Source organism: Osmia lignaria, chromosome 9, assembly GCF_051020975.1.
Source record: "Osmia lignaria lignaria isolate PbOS001 chromosome 9, iyOsmLign1, whole genome shotgun sequence".
Taxonomy (NCBI): domain Eukaryota; kingdom Metazoa; phylum Arthropoda; class Insecta; order Hymenoptera; family Megachilidae; genus Osmia; species Osmia lignaria.
The window spans coordinates 6145938-6164949 of NC_135040.1; the positions used below are offsets into that span (position 1 = coordinate 6145938).

General features: G+C 29.8%; 5 protein-coding genes across 11 annotated transcripts; 1 reads left to right on the forward strand and 4 right to left on the reverse strand.

Moving 5' to 3' along the window:
- Positions 1 to 135: 135 nt before the first annotated feature.
- Positions 136 to 3339, reverse strand: Ciao1 (cytosolic iron-sulfur assembly component 1). Of its 2 annotated transcripts, XM_034323305.2 has the most exons (5): positions 3164 to 3329; positions 1256 to 1628; positions 1075 to 1189; positions 844 to 1008; positions 136 to 779 (listed from the first exon to the last, which is right to left on the reverse strand). In XM_034323305.2, the coding sequence occupies exons 2-5, from the start codon at positions 1616 to 1618 to the stop codon at positions 511 to 513; spliced, it is 912 nt and encodes a 303-aa protein (XP_034179196.1). In that variant the 5' UTR covers positions 1619 to 1628; positions 3164 to 3329; the 3' UTR covers positions 136 to 510. The 2 variants fall into 2 exon arrangements, with proteins under 2 accessions (XP_034179196.1, XP_034179178.2); XM_034323287.2 differs by lacking the exons at positions 136 to 779; positions 844 to 1008; positions 1075 to 1189; positions 1256 to 1628 and adding exons at positions 1690 to 2319; positions 2387 to 2848 and having other exon boundaries at positions 3164 to 3339.
- Positions 3340 to 3445: 106 nt separating this feature from the next.
- Sec8 (exocyst complex component secretory 8) lies at positions 3446 to 4698 on the reverse strand. Its single transcript, XM_034323509.2, has 4 exons — positions 4223 to 4698; positions 3963 to 4124; positions 3716 to 3885; positions 3446 to 3638 (listed from the first exon to the last, which is right to left on the reverse strand). Exons 1-4 carry the CDS (start codon positions 4277 to 4279, stop codon positions 3551 to 3553), a joined length of 477 nt encoding a protein of 158 aa, XP_034179400.1. The 5' UTR covers positions 4280 to 4698; the 3' UTR covers positions 3446 to 3550.
- Positions 4699 to 4918: 220 nt separating this feature from the next.
- TfIIB (transcription factor IIB) lies at positions 4919 to 7448 on the reverse strand. The gene is made up of 5 exons (XM_034323330.2): positions 7297 to 7448; positions 6745 to 6855; positions 6494 to 6680; positions 5946 to 6416; positions 4919 to 5872 (listed from the first exon to the last, which is right to left on the reverse strand). Exons 1-5 carry the CDS (start codon positions 7311 to 7313, stop codon positions 5711 to 5713), a joined length of 948 nt encoding a protein of 315 aa, XP_034179221.1. The 5' UTR covers positions 7314 to 7448; the 3' UTR covers positions 4919 to 5710.
- Positions 7449 to 7615: 167 nt separating this feature from the next.
- On the forward strand, positions 7616 to 11383 carry LOC117603647 (calpain-7). The gene is made up of 13 exons (XM_034322992.2): positions 7616 to 7772; positions 7877 to 8163; positions 8236 to 8399; positions 8476 to 8686; positions 8760 to 9082; positions 9158 to 9290; positions 9369 to 9559; positions 9628 to 9855; positions 9921 to 10165; positions 10233 to 10441; positions 10515 to 10723; positions 10789 to 11021; positions 11088 to 11383. Exons 2-13 carry the CDS (start codon positions 7980 to 7982, stop codon positions 11230 to 11232), a joined length of 2475 nt encoding a protein of 824 aa, XP_034178883.1. The 5' UTR covers positions 7616 to 7772; positions 7877 to 7979; the 3' UTR covers positions 11233 to 11383.
- Positions 11384 to 12488: 1105 nt separating this feature from the next.
- Positions 12489 to 18951, reverse strand: Ptpmeg (protein tyrosine phosphatase Meg). 6 transcript variants are annotated; one of them, XM_034320712.2, is made up of 17 exons: positions 18356 to 18951; positions 17365 to 17576; positions 17151 to 17279; positions 17033 to 17081; positions 16784 to 16951; positions 16587 to 16707; positions 16422 to 16509; positions 16194 to 16346; positions 15884 to 16116; positions 15648 to 15818; positions 15398 to 15575; positions 15160 to 15327; positions 14923 to 15098; positions 14645 to 14844; positions 14236 to 14579; positions 13878 to 14162; positions 12489 to 13802 (listed from the first exon to the last, which is right to left on the reverse strand). In XM_034320712.2, the coding sequence occupies exons 2-17, from the start codon at positions 17512 to 17514 to the stop codon at positions 13719 to 13721; spliced, it is 2697 nt and encodes an 898-aa protein (XP_034176603.1). In that variant the 5' UTR covers positions 17515 to 17576; positions 18356 to 18951; the 3' UTR covers positions 12489 to 13718. The 6 variants fall into 6 exon arrangements, with proteins under 6 accessions (XP_034176603.1, XP_034176509.1, XP_034176328.1 ...); XM_034320618.2 differs by lacking the exon at positions 18356 to 18951 and adding an exon at positions 17790 to 17980 and having other exon boundaries at positions 17039 to 17081; positions 17157 to 17279; XM_034320437.2 differs by lacking the exon at positions 18356 to 18951 and adding an exon at positions 17790 to 17980 and having other exon boundaries at positions 17157 to 17279.
- Between the last annotated feature and the right edge of the window lie 61 nt (positions 18952 to 19012).

The following is a 19012-nucleotide window of genomic DNA, read 5'->3' on the forward strand; positions in this document are numbered from 1 at the left end:
GGAAATTAATTCTATAATTGGACCAGAATTAACGACTGTTGTATTTTATTTAGATAAGTTTTCAAACGATAAGCGTCTATTACGTACACGTTGTTAACAAAAAGATCAAGTTTCTCTTCGTAATCGTCATGCGTGATTTTTCGTGTGAATGTGAGCATATAAGAAAAAAAGAAAAATAAAACGGACGAATGGTAAAGCAAATGAAAAATATTTCAATAATCGAATTAAGGGAAATTGATTCTATAATGGTTACATATGTTTAAAGATTAATTGCAAAGTAGTTTAAGCGCGTTATACACAAACTGAAATACAGTTTCTGTTGTAGCTGTAAATTATTTGTGTTATATTACAATATAATATGATTCTTTTATGTAACGATTACTTCCCTGATATCTCTCCGATTAAAAACTTCATCGGGTTGAAATAAAAATTGTCTATCCTTAAAACGAAAGATAATTTTATCCCCAATTTCACGTTGATGTGACTGCCCTTTTTATTTTTCCAATTAAATTAAACCGTTTTCAAGGGATCCGCATCATTTTTAGATACACTCACATTCACAGATTTGTCCAACACATCGCTTAAAGTAAATGCAAATTTTGTAAGAAAACCACGTTCTGAATCGGAATGATTTGTTAATATCACACTGATTCCATTGTGTGTAGCATCAAGAATATCATGATGCAACATCTCTCCAGTAAGATATAGATCAGCAGACACACCTTTTAAAACAGATGCTCCAGATCCAGCACAAAGTGCAATAGTGTTGATAAAACCATCTGAAATAACATTTTAAATTTGAATCTCTATTAATAGTTTGGAAGTAAATATTTGAATGAATACCTGTGCGACAAGCGCGAGCTAATCTAACGTATTTCAAGCCTGTATGTTCCTTTACACGTTGTACAGCATCCTCGATAGAAATTTTGCTTTTTAAAATACATATCCTTCCACAACCATAGTCAGGATTGCTTACATTTACTTCTATTGGGTGACTGCTCTTAAGTACTGACAGACATAACACCATTGATTGTAACATAATTTTCAGAATTAACAATTTTATTTGAAACTTACCATCTTCAAATGCTGAAGCTAGCCAATCATTTACACCGCCTTTAACAGAGTCGAAACTAGTATGCGGCGAATACACAGCTATTCTATTTTCCAAACATTTGGCAACAATTTTCTCCTAAAAGAAATGATTTAAATAGTATGTATGAATTTAGCAAGAACATAATAACTAATTATTAATTACCTTCCATGATCTGGTTGTTACAGATTTCATAGGGGCAAATATCAAAGGATGATAGGTAATAATCATATCTGTTTTTAAATCTAAAGCCTCTTGCATGACACTTTCAGTTAAATCATTTGTTAGAAGAATGTGAGAGACTAGTTTTGTTTCTGTAGGTTCAATAAGTAACCCTACATTATCCCAGGGATTTGCAAGTGATGGATCAGCAAACTTGTGTAATGTTTCTACAACCTGGGTTAAAGGAATCCCCATAGCATCAGGTTTCATGGCACTCATTGCATACAATACACTGCTGTGTTTCTGTTTAGTATCATAAACAAAGATTCTACAGCTTCTTTTCAATGCAGTAAAATGTCTAAACATTTAGGGCAATCTAAAACAAGTGAACACAGGTAAAACAGTTCAAGTATGAAATATCATTTCAATTATTTGATAGTAAAAGAAATAAAATAAATTTCTATCTTTTAAATATATTTATTATTAAAAAATACAATTACATAACAATAATAAGTGTGTTATTCGTTATAAAACCAGATTTTCACTAAACCATCATCACTACATGATGCAAGTTGTCCAGGAACAGTAGGATTCCATTGCACGCAATTCACATCCTGTGTATGAGCAGTGTCCATTGAACAAACCATTGTAAAGGTAGGTTGAAGAGAATCAGAATCACTGTCTTCTTTAAATATTCTAATAATGTCATCACCACATGCAGTCACTATTAAATCAGTTGTTTTACACCAATCAATGTCATAAATTGTCCTTGTATGATAACCAGATATTGTGCACACACACTTCCAAACCGGTTCATTGTTTGCTGTAGCAATTCCTTGTTCATTACCAGGCTTAAATTCTTGCCATATCTTCACTGTTTGATCATCGCTACATGTAGCTATTCTATTGCCCTCCTTGTTCCATGAAAGACTCCAAACTGTTGAAGTATGAGATGATAATGTTGCTAAGCAGGACCAATCATTAGCTGCTGCTTCTTCCTTGAATATCTTTACTGTATTATCATAACTAGCAGATGCTACTATTTCCTCAGTTGGATGCCACCTTACCTATTTTAATTCAAACATGTATTTAACATATTCTTATTTTTCAAAAACATAAAAATGATATACTTACCTTTTTCACATCTTGAGTATGAGCACTAATTACAGCTTCACACTCATACTCATCATCATTTACTTCCCATATCCAAACAGATTTATCTCGGCTACAAGTAGCTAACAACTGTCCACTTGTAGACCAACTAACACTTTTCACTTCATTCTCATGCCCTTCTAATGTTGCATTACATTCAAACTGACCCGATTTTTTATCCCATACAGCAGTAGTAGCATCAAAACTAGCAGATGCTATGTAATTCCCACAAGGAGACCATGCAACTTCTCTTATAGTTCTTGAATGTCCCTCAGTAAGAATAGTTTTTATAGCCCATTTTGGCTCTTGCGGTCCCCATATAATAATTGTTTTATCTTCACCGCAAGATGCAAGGTATATGCCTTTAGGATGCCAGCAAACATTCCACACTCTTCCCCTATGTCCATTCAAAGTTTGTTTTAATTCCAATGTACCCATTTCTACCTGCAATAATAAATGCTTTCTCTTTATATTTACCCTGAACTTATGAAAAATATTACAGATGTTAATGAGGAAATACGAGTGGGAAATGTTTGCGCACCGTACCTGACATGAAGATCGAAATCATGAAATGTACATACAAGCAAACATAAATTGATAATTATGTTGATAATTATGTTTCAATTTTTACGTAAGTATTGATAATATTAACGATATTTTAAACAACATAACAATAAAAATTTGCAAGTTATATGAAAGTTAAGAATATTTTACGAAACGATGAAAGTGTTAGACCAATATATTACGATAATTACTTACGATAATCGTTTTGAAGACTTTTTAATTGCACAGTATTAAAGAATGAATAGTCAGCAAGCTCAGTCGGCTGCATATGCTTTACGTATAATTATAATAATATAATAGATACACAGATAGCAGATTGCAAATCCTTCGTGAAATATCCATGAAATATCACGTGCGTCACATAACCATGAACTACTAACTGACCAGATAAATTGTTCAAAAAATTTCAAAAGGATTAGTTTGATTATTATTGACCATTAGAAGGTGGAAATAAATTATTATTCACCACAATAACAATATCCACAATCAAAATTTATTATATTTTATTTTTTATAATATACAAATAAAAAATAATTAAATTACAATTTGTTTATAATTATCTATGAATAAACTTAATAATTATCAGTCTGATGCTGCATTATACGATGTAGCTACTGATAATGAATCTGTGTCTGTTAAAGGTAACATTCTTGTACAAGAATCAGGTGTCCTAAATATTAAAAGGGATATAGAAAATTTAGTAATTGTATTTGAACATAACTATATTAAGAATTTCTTACTACTTACACATCTTTCAAAAGATGTAACACATGTTTGTGTTCAATACCCTCCAACCATAAATTTAATAATTCTTCTCTTTTACACCTTAGTAGTTGTTTACAGGCATTCAAATTTTCCTTAACTGCATGAATTTTCTCTCTAGATGCAGTTACCTTTTCTGATAAAGCACTAAATATCTGAAGTTGAAAATAATAAACATATTATTATCGTATACAAAATCATTATCTTACATCATATAATAACATGTATTTACTTGCATAACTTCTGTAAGATCTTGATCATGTAATGATACTAGTTCATCAAGTCTTTGGTCACTCTTCTTATATTCTTTCTCAAGTTTAGCTTTTTCTATCTCTCGTTGTTCATTAGTTTCACTTGCTGACAAAGCACGAATCACAGAGATCAATAAACCACTCTAAAAACACATTTGATTAATAATGAAGCTAACTAATTTTAGCTGTTGTAATGAAAAATGTTGAAATAGTGCAATAAAGATGTATTAGTTATACTTACAGTTTCTTTAGTTGGTTTAATACCTCTTGGAGGCTTAGTAGGAGGCACTGAGTTCATTCTCTATTATTTTCTCGAGTAAAAACAGAAAAGACAACGTCAAATTTTCTTCTTTTTGTATAATAATAATGATTTTTCTATTTACTGTTAAATGTTACATATATAGGTTATGTTTTATATACAGTTTCATAAATCTGTGATACTTAAACATCCGATTTTTAGAATATTTTTAGAAAAATTGTTATAAAAGTACTAAATAATTATTATTTAAACGGAAAAAGTTAACTATTAGACTGTTTTTATTATACACACACCCCCGCGTATTGACGTTTTGAAAGTGACATTAGGCAACATAACTGCTACAGACACACACATTTAAAGGTGCCAATAAAAGCAGACTGCTTATCTAACTAATTGCAACAATTTGTTTTATTAGAATAAAATTTGATATACAATTTAGGATATGTATTATATCTATTTAAATTTCATACAATTTCTGTGGCAATGTATGTACATTCAAATTGGTCACAATTAAAAACAGTAATAAACTTTCATTATTAAACATAAAGATGAAAAGGAAATGACATTTTTAATGTTATCAATTCCATGATATAATTGAATTGCTACAAATATTTTATAAAATTGTAACAAAATAACATATAATATGTAAAATAGTGATATTTCATTATTAAAAATTCATTTTCAGAAACATTTTTGTGTAGTATTTTATACAAATTTTGAATGAAAAATAATGTATATGTACACTATTTAATATGAAAAAGTCTATTGTCTTCTGAATTTAGTTGAATGTATTAGTTGCAAATATTTGACTTAGTCATATAGAAGTATCACAGAATTTATTATATACTTGTACTGTGTGGTACTTTCAAGTTAATTTGTAACAAATTTTATTTTTAGTCTTCACTGTTTTCCTAGGTGTCAAATATAAAATATTGTGCTACAGTACTTCAAGCAAAATTGATGTTAACAAGTCTATAAAATAGTTTCCACTTATCAGCTTAGTTTCACATAGCTTGAAACTTAATGCATATTTGGTATTAAATATCTTATATGAATATGTTTAGAATTGTACGAATTTCTTTTTTCCAATTTTAACATGTTGAAACATAATTTCTACATAAATAAAATTATTCGTATTTGTATAAAAATGTATATTTCATCTTTATATTTAAAATATTCAAATTTTGTTTAATAATGAAAAAACTAAATTAACATTGCAACTCTAGGGGCGAATGTAAATTAATTATCCACACCATATAAGTTATCAGGCTATTACTGTTGTAATAAAAGAAGAAAATAGGAAGTGTAATCATTATGCAATAAATAAGATAATACCAATTTTTTGTAAATTATTTAGGAATGTATACTGTAAATAAAGGTTAAATTATTTATGAATAATTATTTCAGATACATAAACTACTGTTTCAACATGATAAAATATACATTGAAACATAAGGCTCCATGTTTACTTTACATTTGCGGTAATTGATCGATCGGTGTCGCGAATTTGAAATCTTCTGGAAACAATTTTCCTGCATGAGGATACATTAATTTATAAGACTGTCTGATGGTAACATCTGCTACACCAGCAATATCACCAATTTCTTTTTGGGATCTCTTGTCTTCTGAAGCCTAAAGAAAAACAATACAGTATACAAGAATTATATATACTTTGAATAATAATTTTCTTAATCATTTTATATACCTGTGATGCCATGTATATTGCAGCAGCTGCTACTGAAATAGGCGATCTTCCAGGTACAATATCAATTTCTACCGCTTTTCTAGCAATATGTGTTGCAGCTCTTTGAACCATATTAGGAAGGCCAAGATTAGAACAAAATCTAGACATAAAGTCTCCTGTAGTGATAAGATCAACACTGGTTTCCAGTGCCTTCAAGATCAATTTAAAACATCTTCCAATTTCTTTTTTACTAATTTTACTGACTGCACATATCTCTTTGAATGTTCGTGGTACACCTTCCTGCCTGCAGGCAATATATAAACAGGCAGAAGCAATAGCATCGTTTGCACGTCCCTTTAGATTTTTTCCATCATGCACTTGTTTGAACAAATTATTAGCTCTATCAACAATGGTTTTCGGTAAATTAATGCGATCGGCCATTCCGTTAATTTCACGAAATGCATTGATCAATGCTCTGTCTGAACTGCTCATCTGAAAGTATTATAGTTTATTAAGCTTTATTATTTTAAATGATTAAAATATGTTGCATACAATATAACAACACTTACTGTACGTCTGTTTTGATATTTTGATACACCAAAGGCATCAAAAGATGCTGCACCAGTTCCTGGGCCAATCATGGTGGATAAATCTGAACCATTGAGAAGTGGATTTTCTGGTCCACCGACACGCGATGGATCAACACCAGCTTTTTCATTACTGAATGTTCTCCACTCTGAACCAACATCTATTACTCTTATAGAAAATATTTTATAGTTAGATTAGTTTCAATTCAAAGATATATAACTTTTATATTTACCTATCACCAACAACTAATCCACACTCTGAACAGATTTGATCACCAGCCCGATAGTCCTCAATAAGTGGTGCATCTGGATGTGCATAACAACAAACTTTGTTTGTTTCATGTCTGTAAAAAAAAATTATGAAAATGTATGCCATATAATATATATACATACATATCAATATTTGCATTACTACTATCTTGATAACTGTAAAAATTCTACTGCTTTTTGTACCTCTTTGCATTTACATTTTTATTTAAAAAATTTGTGTTTAATCTTTGTCCAATACACCTTTATTATTAAAGCAGAAAAACTATAAAAAATGAATTTGGAGAAAATGAACCATATATAAATATCACATTATAGTTTCAAAGACAATTAATTAAGAATACATTAATAACAAACAATTTTACTGTCAGATTTCATAACCACAGCTTATGACATCAATTTATGCACAAACTATTGGGATTTGTTATCGGATAATAACAATTTGTAAGACAAAATATTACAAGATACGTTATTAAGATCAATTAAAAAATATTAGATAAAACTTCCACAAAATTTACCTTGACGAACTTGCCATATTTTGGATTCGTGTTTTTCTACTCTGCCGCGTAAGTCAATGCAGATACTTTATCGTATCTGTATGGATAGGCATTAACATGTGTACTGAGCTATAGAAAATGCAGTGGACATAAGGTCTAATAGTCAAAATGTATTACTGATTTTATGTTATACATACATTTAGGACTAATTATTATACACTAAACGTTAATAAAGAATTGTTAATACTTTACTGTAATCTACTTTAGCTTCATGAAATGCAACATAATTTTCTTTGAACTTCTGATCAATGGAAACAAGAACTAAAGGCAATCAATGCACCTGCCTATACATACATATAAACATAATCATAGTGTATTACTCACCCTGAAAATTATATTTTTACCTGTATTGTTTACTGTAGTTGTCAAGTGATTTCCTACAATAAGTAATATATATAGAACTTGACAAATTTTACTAATATACAAAAATAAGAAATGTAAGTTAATGAAATTTAATCCTTCACATTTCTTTACTTGGTTTTTAGAACAAATATGAACCTAACCCTTTTATATTTTACAAAACTTATGAATTTTTGTGCAGATTGAAATTTACCAAACAATGAAAGTATAGATCTATATATATATGTACAAGTACTGAATAGAATATAAATTTTTATTTACTTGTGACTAAAAAAGCTTATAAAATGACATTAGAAGATGTACAAAATGCAGCAAGAAAAGCAGTACAGTTCGATAGTAACAGTCAATACAAACAAGCTTTATATTATTATAACATTGCTGTGAAATACCTTACTGAGTTGCAAGATCCTGTGTATGATCAGAAACTTTCAGAATATCAGGAAAGAATATCAGTAATAGAGAAACTTAGTAAGTATTTTATATAAATTTATAATTTATATAGAGGCAAATAAAAATGTGTACATTATTAATCATTCATAGTTAGTGAAGAAGAGCAGAAATCTTGTAAAGCTCAGTCTGTACATCAGTCAGAGTTGCAAAGATGCAAATTTCTTATAAATCAAGCACAAGATGCGGATGAAGCTGGTTTGAAAGATATTGCTGTAAAATTATATACAGATGCTGCTGAATTTGGACTTAGTGTAGTATGTAAAACAAGTTTTTAATGCTAACGAAATCAGTTTTGTAAAAAACATTGGTTAATTAATACTATAATTACAGAAAACTACTGATTCAGAAGCTAAAGGAAAATTAACTGCTCTTGTAAGACTTGCTCTTGATAGAGCTGAATCTTTAAAGGGTGTGAAAAAACAAGAGAATGTTGATATTATTGAAACACTTTCTAAATTACCACCAGTGCCAGAAACAAGTTTGGATGAAGATGTGGATAAAATCCCATCGCTACCAACAACAAGACCTATTTTAAATTCTGGTAATGCAAATAACAATTGTATATCTTTTTTTAAGAATTTTTTTCTTTCCTCTTAATTAATCATAATTTTTAGGGAAACAAACTCGACCACCGCTTCATCGTGGTAGCAGTATGCATTTAAAAGTAAGCGGCGGTAGTAGTAATTACACAGAGGAAGAGAAAAGGGTTTTACTTCATAGTTCTCATATCAACGATCATGAATTCGTACCCTTTATGAGTATTGATCTTACAGAAAAATTTCAGTATGCCATTCCATTTACTGATAGAGACGGTTTGTTAGAATTAGCACCAAAACAGAAACCTGATTTTGCAAGATGGTGCCGACCAGAAGAACTGTTTTCTGATCCGAAAATGCTTAAAGGTCCTCATGTCGATTACTATAGTATAAAGCAAACTGTTAGTAATAGATGGTCATTGCTGTTATGTTATTAAAATTCTTGATTTAATTGTTAATTTAATATTCAATTTTAGGTTGTTTCTGATTGCTCCTTTGTTGCTTCACTCGCTGTTAGTGCTCAATATGAAAAAAGATTTGGACGTAGACTTATCACGTCTATTATTTATCCGAAAAATAGAAATAAAGAACCAATTTATAATCCATTTGGTAAGAATTTGTGTATTATTGTACAAATTATAAAACTTTCTTCTTTAAATAATTAATGTGCTAGAATTTTATGATTAGGAAAATATATGGTGAAACTACACATTAATGGCATACCGCGAAAAGTTATAATAGATGACTTACTTCCTGTAAGTCGTTACAACCAATTACTTTGTTCCTACTCCAGCAATCAGGGAGAGCTGTGGATCTCATTACTGGAGAAAGCATACATGAAAGTAATGGGTGGTTATGATTTTCCTGGCTCAAATAGTGTAAGCCCATTTTTGTACAGTATTTTTGTACATTAATGATATTTGTCTAACAAGTAAATATTGTTTAGAATATAGATTTACATGCTCTAACTGGATGGATACCAGAGAGGTGGGCTATAAGACCAGGTGAACCAGATTTTAATAAAGACAATTTGTATAATGTTTTATTATCACGTTTACATAAAGGAGATGTACTAGTGACAGTGGCTACTGGAGAACTATCTGATTTAGACGCTGATAGAACAGGTCTTGTACCTACTCATGCATATGCTGTTCTTAATGTTAGAAACATAAATGTGAGCAGTAATTTTTCATTTAAAACAAATATTAAAAGACATAAGATTCATAGACACAATTACAGGGAGAAAGATTGTTACAACTGAAAAATCCTTGGTCTCATTTACGTTGGAAAGGAAATTATTCAGAGCTTGATACCATGCATTGGACGAACGAATTAAAAGAAGCATTAAATTATGACCCAGATTCTGCGTCTCAATTTGATAACGGAGTATTCTGGATTGATTATGATAGCATATGTCGCTTCTTTGACGTGTTTTACTTAAACTGGAACCCAGGTTTATTTAATTACACTTATTGTATTCACCAGTAAGTTACATGTTTCTCGTTCCCCTTATAGTTTTATGATATTTTATAAAAAGATCTTCCGTTATAGGATGTGGAATGCAGGAATAGGCCCGGTAAAAGATGCATACAATATAGGTGACAATCCTCAGTTTAGTTTAGAGGTGCAAAATAATGTAACAGGGGTCATATGGATTCTTTTAACGAGACATATTACGGATATAGCAGATTTCCGACAGAACCAAGAATATATTACAATATTAGTGTATAAAAATGATGGAAGAAGAGTATATTATCCTCGTAAGAAAAATAATTTGTTTATAATATTTTTGATATTGAATGTAAGTGTAACTTTAGATATTTAATCATGTAGATGATCCACCACCGTACATTGATGGTGTACGAATAAATAGTCCTCACTACCTCTGTAAAATAAAGCTAGACGGGAATAGTGATTCTAGATACGCTCTAGTCATATCGCAATATGAAAAGACAAATACGATATATTACACTTTACGCGCTTACGGCACATGTCCATTTACATTACGAAAAATGCCACAATTATACAAATACGAAAAAGAGGTATATTTATTTATTACTTATTTATTCGTTTAAAATATATTGTATTAAAATAATTGTTATTTTAGATCACTGATGGCCAGTGGAAAGGTGTTTCAGCTGGTGGATGCAGCAATCATCCAACATATCAAAACAATCCACGTTACCAATTAGTATTAGAAAGTTCAAACAATAATAATTATTTGTTGATTATATTAAAAGGTCCCAAACAGTATCAAATAGGTTTTGATATTGTTTCGGTTGTATTAAATGATCCTGACGCACCCAGCGCGTTCAAAATGAAAAGTTCAGGACCATTCAGGTATTATTTAATGATGTATTATACATAATTATGTAAATAATGAATTAATAATTAAATCTTATACAGGTCGGGCTTTGTTTATCTTGAATTAGAAGATGTACCTGCTGGTACATATCATGTTACACCATCAACATACATCCCTGGGCAAGAAGGACCTTTTTTCTTAATTTGCAAATCATCTTGCAAACTACAGCTTCAAAGGTTACAGTAAGAACATTAATTATAACATAATTTACTTTTTTATATATAAATGCATATTACATAGTCATTCGTTTATACGCATCAAGTGTGATATACAAAAAGGAGCTATAAAATATTTATATTTACTGTTACAAAATTATAAATAAATGTTGCTAATACTAAATTATTTAAAAATGTTACAATGCCAAAATGTATGTTAATATCATAAACAGTGAAATGTTTTTTTTTTTTTAATATGCGAACTGAAGAACATTGGAAAAATAATTAAATAAGGTATTATAAAATGCTTTTATTATATTTTCAAAGTACAAATTAGACTAGACAACTACTGACTGGATTATGAAGATTTGTGGCACTTTATTTATGTTCAATATTTGTTTGATATTATGTTTGGCACGTATGCAGCTCAATTTCGATGAGTATAATTTTCTAAATATCTTTTTATCGGCTAATTAATGTTTTTTTGTACTATTCGTATGTACGCAGTACGGAAAAATATGAACGTCGTTTTGATAAAATAATGTGTTTTTAATCATCTGTATGTGAATGTGAAGAAAACGCATCAAATGGTGTTAATCGTAAGTATTATTGCATTACCATATTTCTTTTTTATCTACTTAATAGAAACTATGTTCTACAATATTAATTCTGTTTTTTTCCAAATTTTTTTACTATAATTTTGGCTAACACATTTTCAATTTTGTTAAAAATGTGTATAGTAATTTATATCCTAAAGATGTCATAACTTAATAACAATTGTATTGTGTAATTAATACTTATATTCTGATTTTTAAATATGCTATTTCGTATTTTGATATTCATTAGTTATGGAATTCGTTAACATCTGTCAATAGTGGCTTACAAATAATTATAAACTAATAATTATTGTTAATTGTAATATTTCTCGTTAACCTAACGATAACTATAAATAAATAATCGTGTAATTTATATGAAATCATGGGTTGTGAAACAGAAATTGAGTAGAACATGAATGTATTTACAGAACTGCGGACAGATAAATTATAAAAAGAATTATGGACAATTATACAAAAAATGTACACAATGAATAAACACAATAGTATTAATTGGAAATGAAATTGTAAAGAAAACTGTATAGAGTGAAATTGTTATATGTATAACAGTATTCTCGCGTTGTAATTATTTAGATGTATATATAGAAGGCACTATTGTCAACGTAGAGAAATATTATTAATGTAGAAAATATTTAAATTAAATTGTACTTTTACTATTCTGCTTAGTGTTATGATATGCGTTATAAATTTAATCAATGTTTAATTATTATAATTATGTTGCTGCTATGTATGCAATAATTTATAATTATAAACGCAATCATTGTTATTTTAAATTCACTAAAATTATTAACTCATATTGATTTTGTTTTAAATTAATTTGAATTTAATTTAATAGTAAAATACCTTTGTATTATAATATCACCTTAAACAGTTTTCTTTACTTTATATTTAAACTTGCATTCTTCCTACAAGATGAGCGTAAATTTTGATATCTTAGTAGTATGCACTATTGTTTCGAATAAAAATTAAGCTGTACATTGTATAAACGATATTAGAAATTACAACTATTACAAATAGAATGTTATTTATAATTACAAGTTAAACTAGGGACGAAGTGTTAGATGTATTATTTGTTAGATCAGTTTGAAAGAGAGCAGAGTTTATGAATAATTATCTTAAAAACGTTTTCAAAATATTTAATGTTCTGAAAATTGTGTTGTTTAATCACATTCTTTAGCTTATTTTAATAGATTGACTATAGATTCGGCCTCCTTTAGTTTTGTGCTAATTTATATTTTTAACGTTTCATTTTGGTTTTTTTCAAGGCATTAGTTTTAGATTGGCACCTCTTATATTTCTAAACATCTTGCTAACATACCAATTAAAATTTATAAATTTAAATATGCCTTATTAAGTTTTCAAAAGGATTATATTTACGGTGGTATTACTCTGCAATGAGTAATAATGCAAAAATTGGATCTCATAGAATAATATTAATGGAAGGAATTGATTTTCACAATCTAAAAGGACGTTATTAATATCTTGAAATTTAACTTTCCGTACCCTTGCTTTTGTATCTCATGTATGAAAATCAAAGTTAGCAATGATAATGATAACAATAAAATCATAATACGTTAATTATTTCAAATAATACTTTAACATTTATATTTTTATCTTAAATATAAATTAGTAAACTTATTTCATCAAAATTTCATTATTTACAAGTGTTCTTGTATAAATTAAAATAGATAAACTCAAAGGCGCGAAAAGTTATATTTTTTTTCTTGTTAATTAAATTTTTAGACGGAAAATATCTATTTTAAATAGTATATATCTTTTCTATTAATCAATAATATATATGTATATTATTGTCAGAGTATAAAATTATTTTCTAATGATGTGATGCTTTTAGCAAAATGTAAGAAAAATGGTAAATACAATGCTTTTCAACCTTGTGTTATTTTCACCTGCTAAATTCCGGAAGTGGTTTAGCTATTCCTTCGCTGTAAGCTTTGTGAACTGCTTCACATACGAATCTATACTGACTCTGTAACCAAATATTTGTTTTATTATTAATTACAGTATAATTTTAATCGTATTTTTTTCCTTTAATTTAACTTACAGCATTTTGTATCATCATTGCTCTTTGATCTCTCATAGATCGCACAATGTCTAGTGGATATACTGGTTGATTTGCTTCGATAAGACACAGTGCTGTTTCCATTAACACTAAAACACCTGTTCTGCCTATTCCAGCGGAACAATGAACAACAGCAGGTTCTACCATTCCTGTTCGAGCTGCCCGCACTCTTTCAGTAAACGTCGTAAATTGTCGCCAATCACTAGGAACACCATGATCTGGCCAGCTGCAGTATTGCATATGCGTTATGTCTCTTTCCTCTCCAGTCTATAAAATATATAGGCAATCAATCATCAATCGTACAGCAATAAAACATAATATAGTTTCTGATTTTATTTACATTAATATCACGAAGTATGAATTCTCGAAATATAAAAGTGTCTTCAACATTTTCAGCCGTGGATGTAAGCGTAAGATTCCGCAGTGTAAGAGTTTCATTGAGCGCAGGCCAATACTGATGACATTTTGCTCGGCCACGATCAACTAAAGTTGTAAGCATTACAACGAGAGTGCTGCCTGCTTCTAAAACCATCTGCCAAAAATCAGCGACTGTCGAAGACAATGGTCCTTGGGTAGCAATATATCTATTGATAATACCCGATCCTGGTATTTCCATATTCACATAGTTAGCATTAATGTAATCTCCGCTCGCAGAGCCCATGAGTATCACTCGAGTAACATCGTCTGCAAACATATTAATTCAAAGAATTTATAGAAAACTTTATACATTAAATCTTTTTTATTCTTACATGGTGAGATATCTCGGTAACGATTTTTGCTCTGATTTTCAGGCTTCTTGGATTCAAGAGAGGTAAGCTCAGGATTCTTTCTGTACAACTGTTCGTATTGCGCAATTAAGGCACCACTTGCTAGACCATCAGCAAGGAGTAACATTGATTGTGCTAATGCATCTGATCCGATAGCTGCGTGAGGTGCATCCGGAACGTACCTTGTTTAAACAAAGGTATTGGTATTAATATTTGGTATGATATTTAATATTTTAATTATCTATAACTAGATGTAATACCTATATGGAGGTTCTTCTTCGGACGTTTCATCAGTACCCGCTAAAGCATTGTACAAAGCATTTGGCCTAACTGTTAATGTCAATTCACCTGAGCCCGAATCACGAGACTGACGAATTAAATTCACTACATGTTCGTGTAACAATCCACTCACATCGATCCCATTTATGTATACTACCTGTTTATTTATAACAAATAGTTTGAATAGTTGCAATTCAAATGCTAACAATAATACAAACCTGATCTCCTTCATTTAATTTTGGATAACAACGATCGGCAGGTGTATTCGGCGCTACTCTGGATACTAAAATAGGCATGTCAAGATCTAAACCACCTTTTACGTTAAACCCAAATCGACCCTGTTCATCTGGCGTTAAAGATATAGTTACTAATCCATCTTCCACTATCTGTAAATCACCACATTTGACATTATTCATTGTAAAAATAATCAGAAATTAAAGAACATCAAATATGTACCTGGGGAGCAGGTGAACTTGTAGGTTCACTATAATCAGGAAGATCATAAATATTTCTTTCGGCCGTTGTATCATCGTCCACATAACTTAAAACTCTAGATCCTAATATAGGTGAAAATGCATTTCCCTGGGTATGCGAGCCTGTTATTTCTTCTCGAAGAGACAGAAAACCGCCTTCACTATGGAGCAAGACAAATTAATTTAAGATAAAAGATTACATTTTTAAATGGCTTAAATTGATTTCAACTAACTCGTCACTAGGATTCCCTTCACCCCAGGCTTGACGAGGTTCACGAGCACCAAGAGATTGAACTTTATTATCATACGGCCTAGGAGGTCTTCCAGGGGGTATAGATAATTTCCCTTTTTCTTCAATAATCGAGGCTGATGTTACCCCGTGTACTAATCTTTTGCTAGGAGATCTAAATTTATTAAATTGTCATGTTATATTACGAATAACAAATAATATGATACTCTATAGTATTACCTAATAAACGTTCTTTCCACCCTGGCTCTATGCTTTCCATCTTCAACTGTTTGGAATTCAGTACGGCCTGAATAAGTAAATCTACTACTTAAGGTGAGTGGAAAACGCCTTGGCCTCGTTTTAGGACTGTGAAGTCTAAAAAATGTGTGATGCTCGACACATGCTTTCCATAAATTTTTTGAACTTCGATATGTTTGCATGTTAAAACCAAGTAATGTATCGTAATTTTCTGACTAGAATGAAATTTTGTATACATTATCAAAAAGCTCTAACGATATTTTTAATTATAAAATAGAATATTTCGAAGTACCTGTTCTCTTCTGAGTTGAATAAAAAATTGTTTCCGTTTGAACGAAATTTTAACTATTTTTGACCATGAAAATACATTGATTTTTATTCCGTTTTGAAATACTACTAAGCCTATAGATGTTACACCTAATTGTATTTCTTTATTCGTTGAATCCTAGATAAAGAATAAAGTAAAATAAATTGAAACTGTTAAATACTTGGAAGAAAAATTGGTAATACAAATACGTACCCTAGCTTTATGTAATTCTACCCCATACATATCTAATCTCTTTGCATGATCTAAAAAATTGAATTCTGCATCTGCTGGTAATTGACCCCTAGAGAATATGTAATATTAGGTAACATTTCTTATAAAAAATAATCGATTAATGTTATATGTACAAATTCAACCTACTTATGAAGTTTATGTAATTCAGAAATTTTTTTTTCCATTTCTTCAGTCTGTCCTGGTATTAACTGTAACCTCGAAAGATATCCTGGACCATGTTCTTCTGGATGATAATCGCCTAACTCAGCTGTAATCACATAAAAACTGTAATATTGTAAATAAATTTTACAACAAAATAAATGTTAGTGTAGTGCAATGCTTACATTGAACAGTATAACTGGCAATAAGACACGCTGTACTTGGTGGTAACTGAAGCTTTCCTTGAAGAATGTCTCTTCGTATTTGTAAGTAAAATTGATATCTAGTATATTCTTCTTGTAATTTACTAGGGTCAGATACATAAAACTTCACTCTAAAATAAAATTGTCCGCCTGAAATGATAAATTATTTTACATTATCTCATGAGGTTTGTCTCTGTAGATACAAGTAGGCAATCTAAATAGGATCTTTACCCTTACTTCTTATCTGCTTCTTAACTGGCTTACTAGGATCTAGCCACCTCTAAAACATTCAAATCATTGGATTACTTAATGAAAAAATTTTCATAATAAAATTAGTACAAGATTTTACCATTACATCGGGTGAATATGTACAGGTTGTAGCTCCATTTTCAGCATATTGCAAACCAAAATAATCTTTCTCAACAAGTTCCAAGTGTTGAAATACCAAATCCAATAATGCTTGACCCTTTGCTCTTTTCTAAAACATTTAAAATAGTGTCTAAACAATAGAGAAAAACATTTTATTCTTTTTTCTATTTCTTTGTAACAATTTATAGACTTACATCTAATTGAAATGTGTGTTGAGTATCATCAAGGAATACAACAGTTGCTGATAAAGATTTTAGCCTACGATTTCTTGCTAATTCAGCACCACGAACGTGGTAGCTCCCACTGGAGCCACTCAACGCTCTACGAGATACGCTTTCAATCATCTCAAAGATTTGAAGGCGTGTCAACCACCTTCCCGACACCGCCTCTCTGCTATGCTGACCACCTAAATGTTTACAAAAGAATGATCAAAATATTATTTAAACTATGTTAAATATTAATAGAAAAGTAATATCAATAGAAAAGGAAATTTAAATAATACTAGATGCAAGGTTATGTCATCAACCATGCTGTCTATTTTGATAAATAACTGGACAAATCAATCTCCTACAGTTACATAGTCTGATTAATTGTAAATCACTATTGATAGTGTAATTACATTCAGAAGATGTCATTGAAAATAAATTCATCAGGTCAGCAATCTAACGTCAGTTATATAAGCAAGTTCATGTCTACTATGTGCCAGAATAATATAGAACGAGGTATTCTGAAAATAGTTTACATAAAAGAAGCAAAATGAACTCATTAACTACCAAATATATTTAAATGCTTTGCATATCAATCCTTTCAGGCATGAAATACAAAATAAAAATTTCTTTTTATAAAATTAATTAAACTGTAATTGTATTTATTTGTTATTTATAATATAGAAATAGTAAAATATTTATAATTCAAGTTCATTTACAATAATCAACCACAGGTACAGTTTTACTGTGTGTTAAGATATTTGTTTTGTATATTACAAATGAAATGGTAATTATTTAATACAGGAAATATCCAAAGATTTTTTAGGCAAAAATCTTGAACTGTAAACATAAATAATTTCAATATTAACCAGGGTATATACGTATATTTCAAATATTAGAATAAATAATTAATTAATACGCATCAAAGCGGATGCGATGTGTAATTGTATTAAACAAGCATAGTAAAATCAACACTTACATTCATGATCCGTTGCACTACCTCCAATACATAGGTTTTCACAGGTGTTCCTGATAAGTTGACAAGCGAAAAACTGTTAACGCTTGTTAGTGCTTTCGTAAATGATATTTATTAAAACATCAGGGAAAAAATAAATCTTCTCTGTTATAAAGAAATTTCATCGAGAATTTTTTCTTTTTTAAAGCTTTTCTCATTATTTTCTACAGCCACATATTGATGCGTTAATTTTGAAAAAATGCAATCCCAATTAAACTAGTTAGCATTGGTTACCGTATCACTTTATCGCAGTTAATAGTAAAACAAGTTTAATTCTATAAAACTATAAGTTCTTTCACTCGATCAGCAACATATAAGGTAACGCTAATAAATCGGCACGACAAGCAATGATGTCTTTGAATTACATTCAATGTTCTCTTCCAACTTTACAACAACCATTGTAAATATTGTATGTATTCGTAGACTATATTATTCTGAAATAATTTCTTTCAACAGCATCGTACCATAAAGATTAACAATTTTATTTGCAATAAAATTGTTTGACGCCCTGATAGAAAATTTCACTGTGTTACATGCATGTATGTACTACATTGTATGCATGTATGCGCGCATTTATATTAACCATAGAATAAGTGAAATTAAGATATTGTAATTCACTTT

What these genes read in the sequence shown, in the direction of transcription:
- Ciao1 (XM_034323287.2), bottom strand. Translation starts at nt 2,842, where the DNA reads ATGGGTACATTGGAATTAAAACAAACTTTGAATGGACATAGGGGAAGA. An exon ending in ATACTCAAGATGTGAAAAAG is followed by an intron (nt 2,320 to 2,386) that starts GTAAGTATATCA and finishes GAATTAAAATAG; the next exon opens with GTAAGGTGGCATCCAACTGA.
- Sec8 (XM_034323509.2), bottom strand. Translation starts at nt 4,279, where the DNA reads ATGAACTCAGTGCCTCCTACTAAGCCTCCAAGAGGTATTAAACCAACT. An exon ending in TTAAACCAACTAAAGAAACT is followed by an intron (nt 4,125 to 4,222) that starts GTAAGTATAACT and finishes ATGTGTTTTTAG; the next exon opens with AGTGGTTTATTGATCTCTGT. An exon ending in ATCTTACAGAAGTTATGCAA is followed by an intron (nt 3,886 to 3,962) that starts GTAAATACATGT and finishes TTTCAACTTCAG; the next exon opens with ATATTTAGTGCTTTATCAGA.
- TfIIB (XM_034323330.2), bottom strand. An exon ending in GGATTAGTTGTTGGTGATAG is followed by an intron (nt 6,681 to 6,744) that starts GTAAATATAAAA and finishes ATTTTCTATAAG; the next exon opens with AGTAATAGATGTTGGTTCAG. An exon ending in CAATATACATGGCATCACAG is followed by an intron (nt 5,873 to 5,945) that starts GTATATAAAATG and finishes GTTTTTCTTTAG; the next exon opens with GCTTCAGAAGACAAGAGATC.
- LOC117603647 (XM_034322992.2), top strand. Translation starts at nt 7,980, where the DNA reads ATGACATTAGAAGATGTACAAAATGCAGCAAGAAAAGCAGTACAGTTC. An exon ending in ACCAATTTATAATCCATTTG is followed by an intron (nt 9,291 to 9,368) that starts GTAAGAATTTGT and finishes TTTTATGATTAG; the next exon opens with GAAAATATATGGTGAAACTA. An exon ending in AAGAAGAGTATATTATCCTC is followed by an intron (nt 10,442 to 10,514) that starts GTAAGAAAAATA and finishes TTAATCATGTAG; the next exon opens with ATGATCCACCACCGTACATT.
- Ptpmeg (XM_034320258.2), bottom strand. Translation starts at nt 17,820, where the DNA reads ATGAATTTATTTTCAATGACATCTTCTGAAT. An exon ending in CAAGTTCACCTGCTCCCCAG is followed by an intron (nt 15,328 to 15,397) that starts GTACATATTTGA and finishes GGTGATTTACAG; the next exon opens with ATAGTGGAAGATGGATTAGT. An exon ending in AATTAAATGAAGGAGATCAG is followed by an intron (nt 15,099 to 15,159) that starts GTTTGTATTATT and finishes ATAAATAAACAG; the next exon opens with GTAGTATACATAAATGGGAT.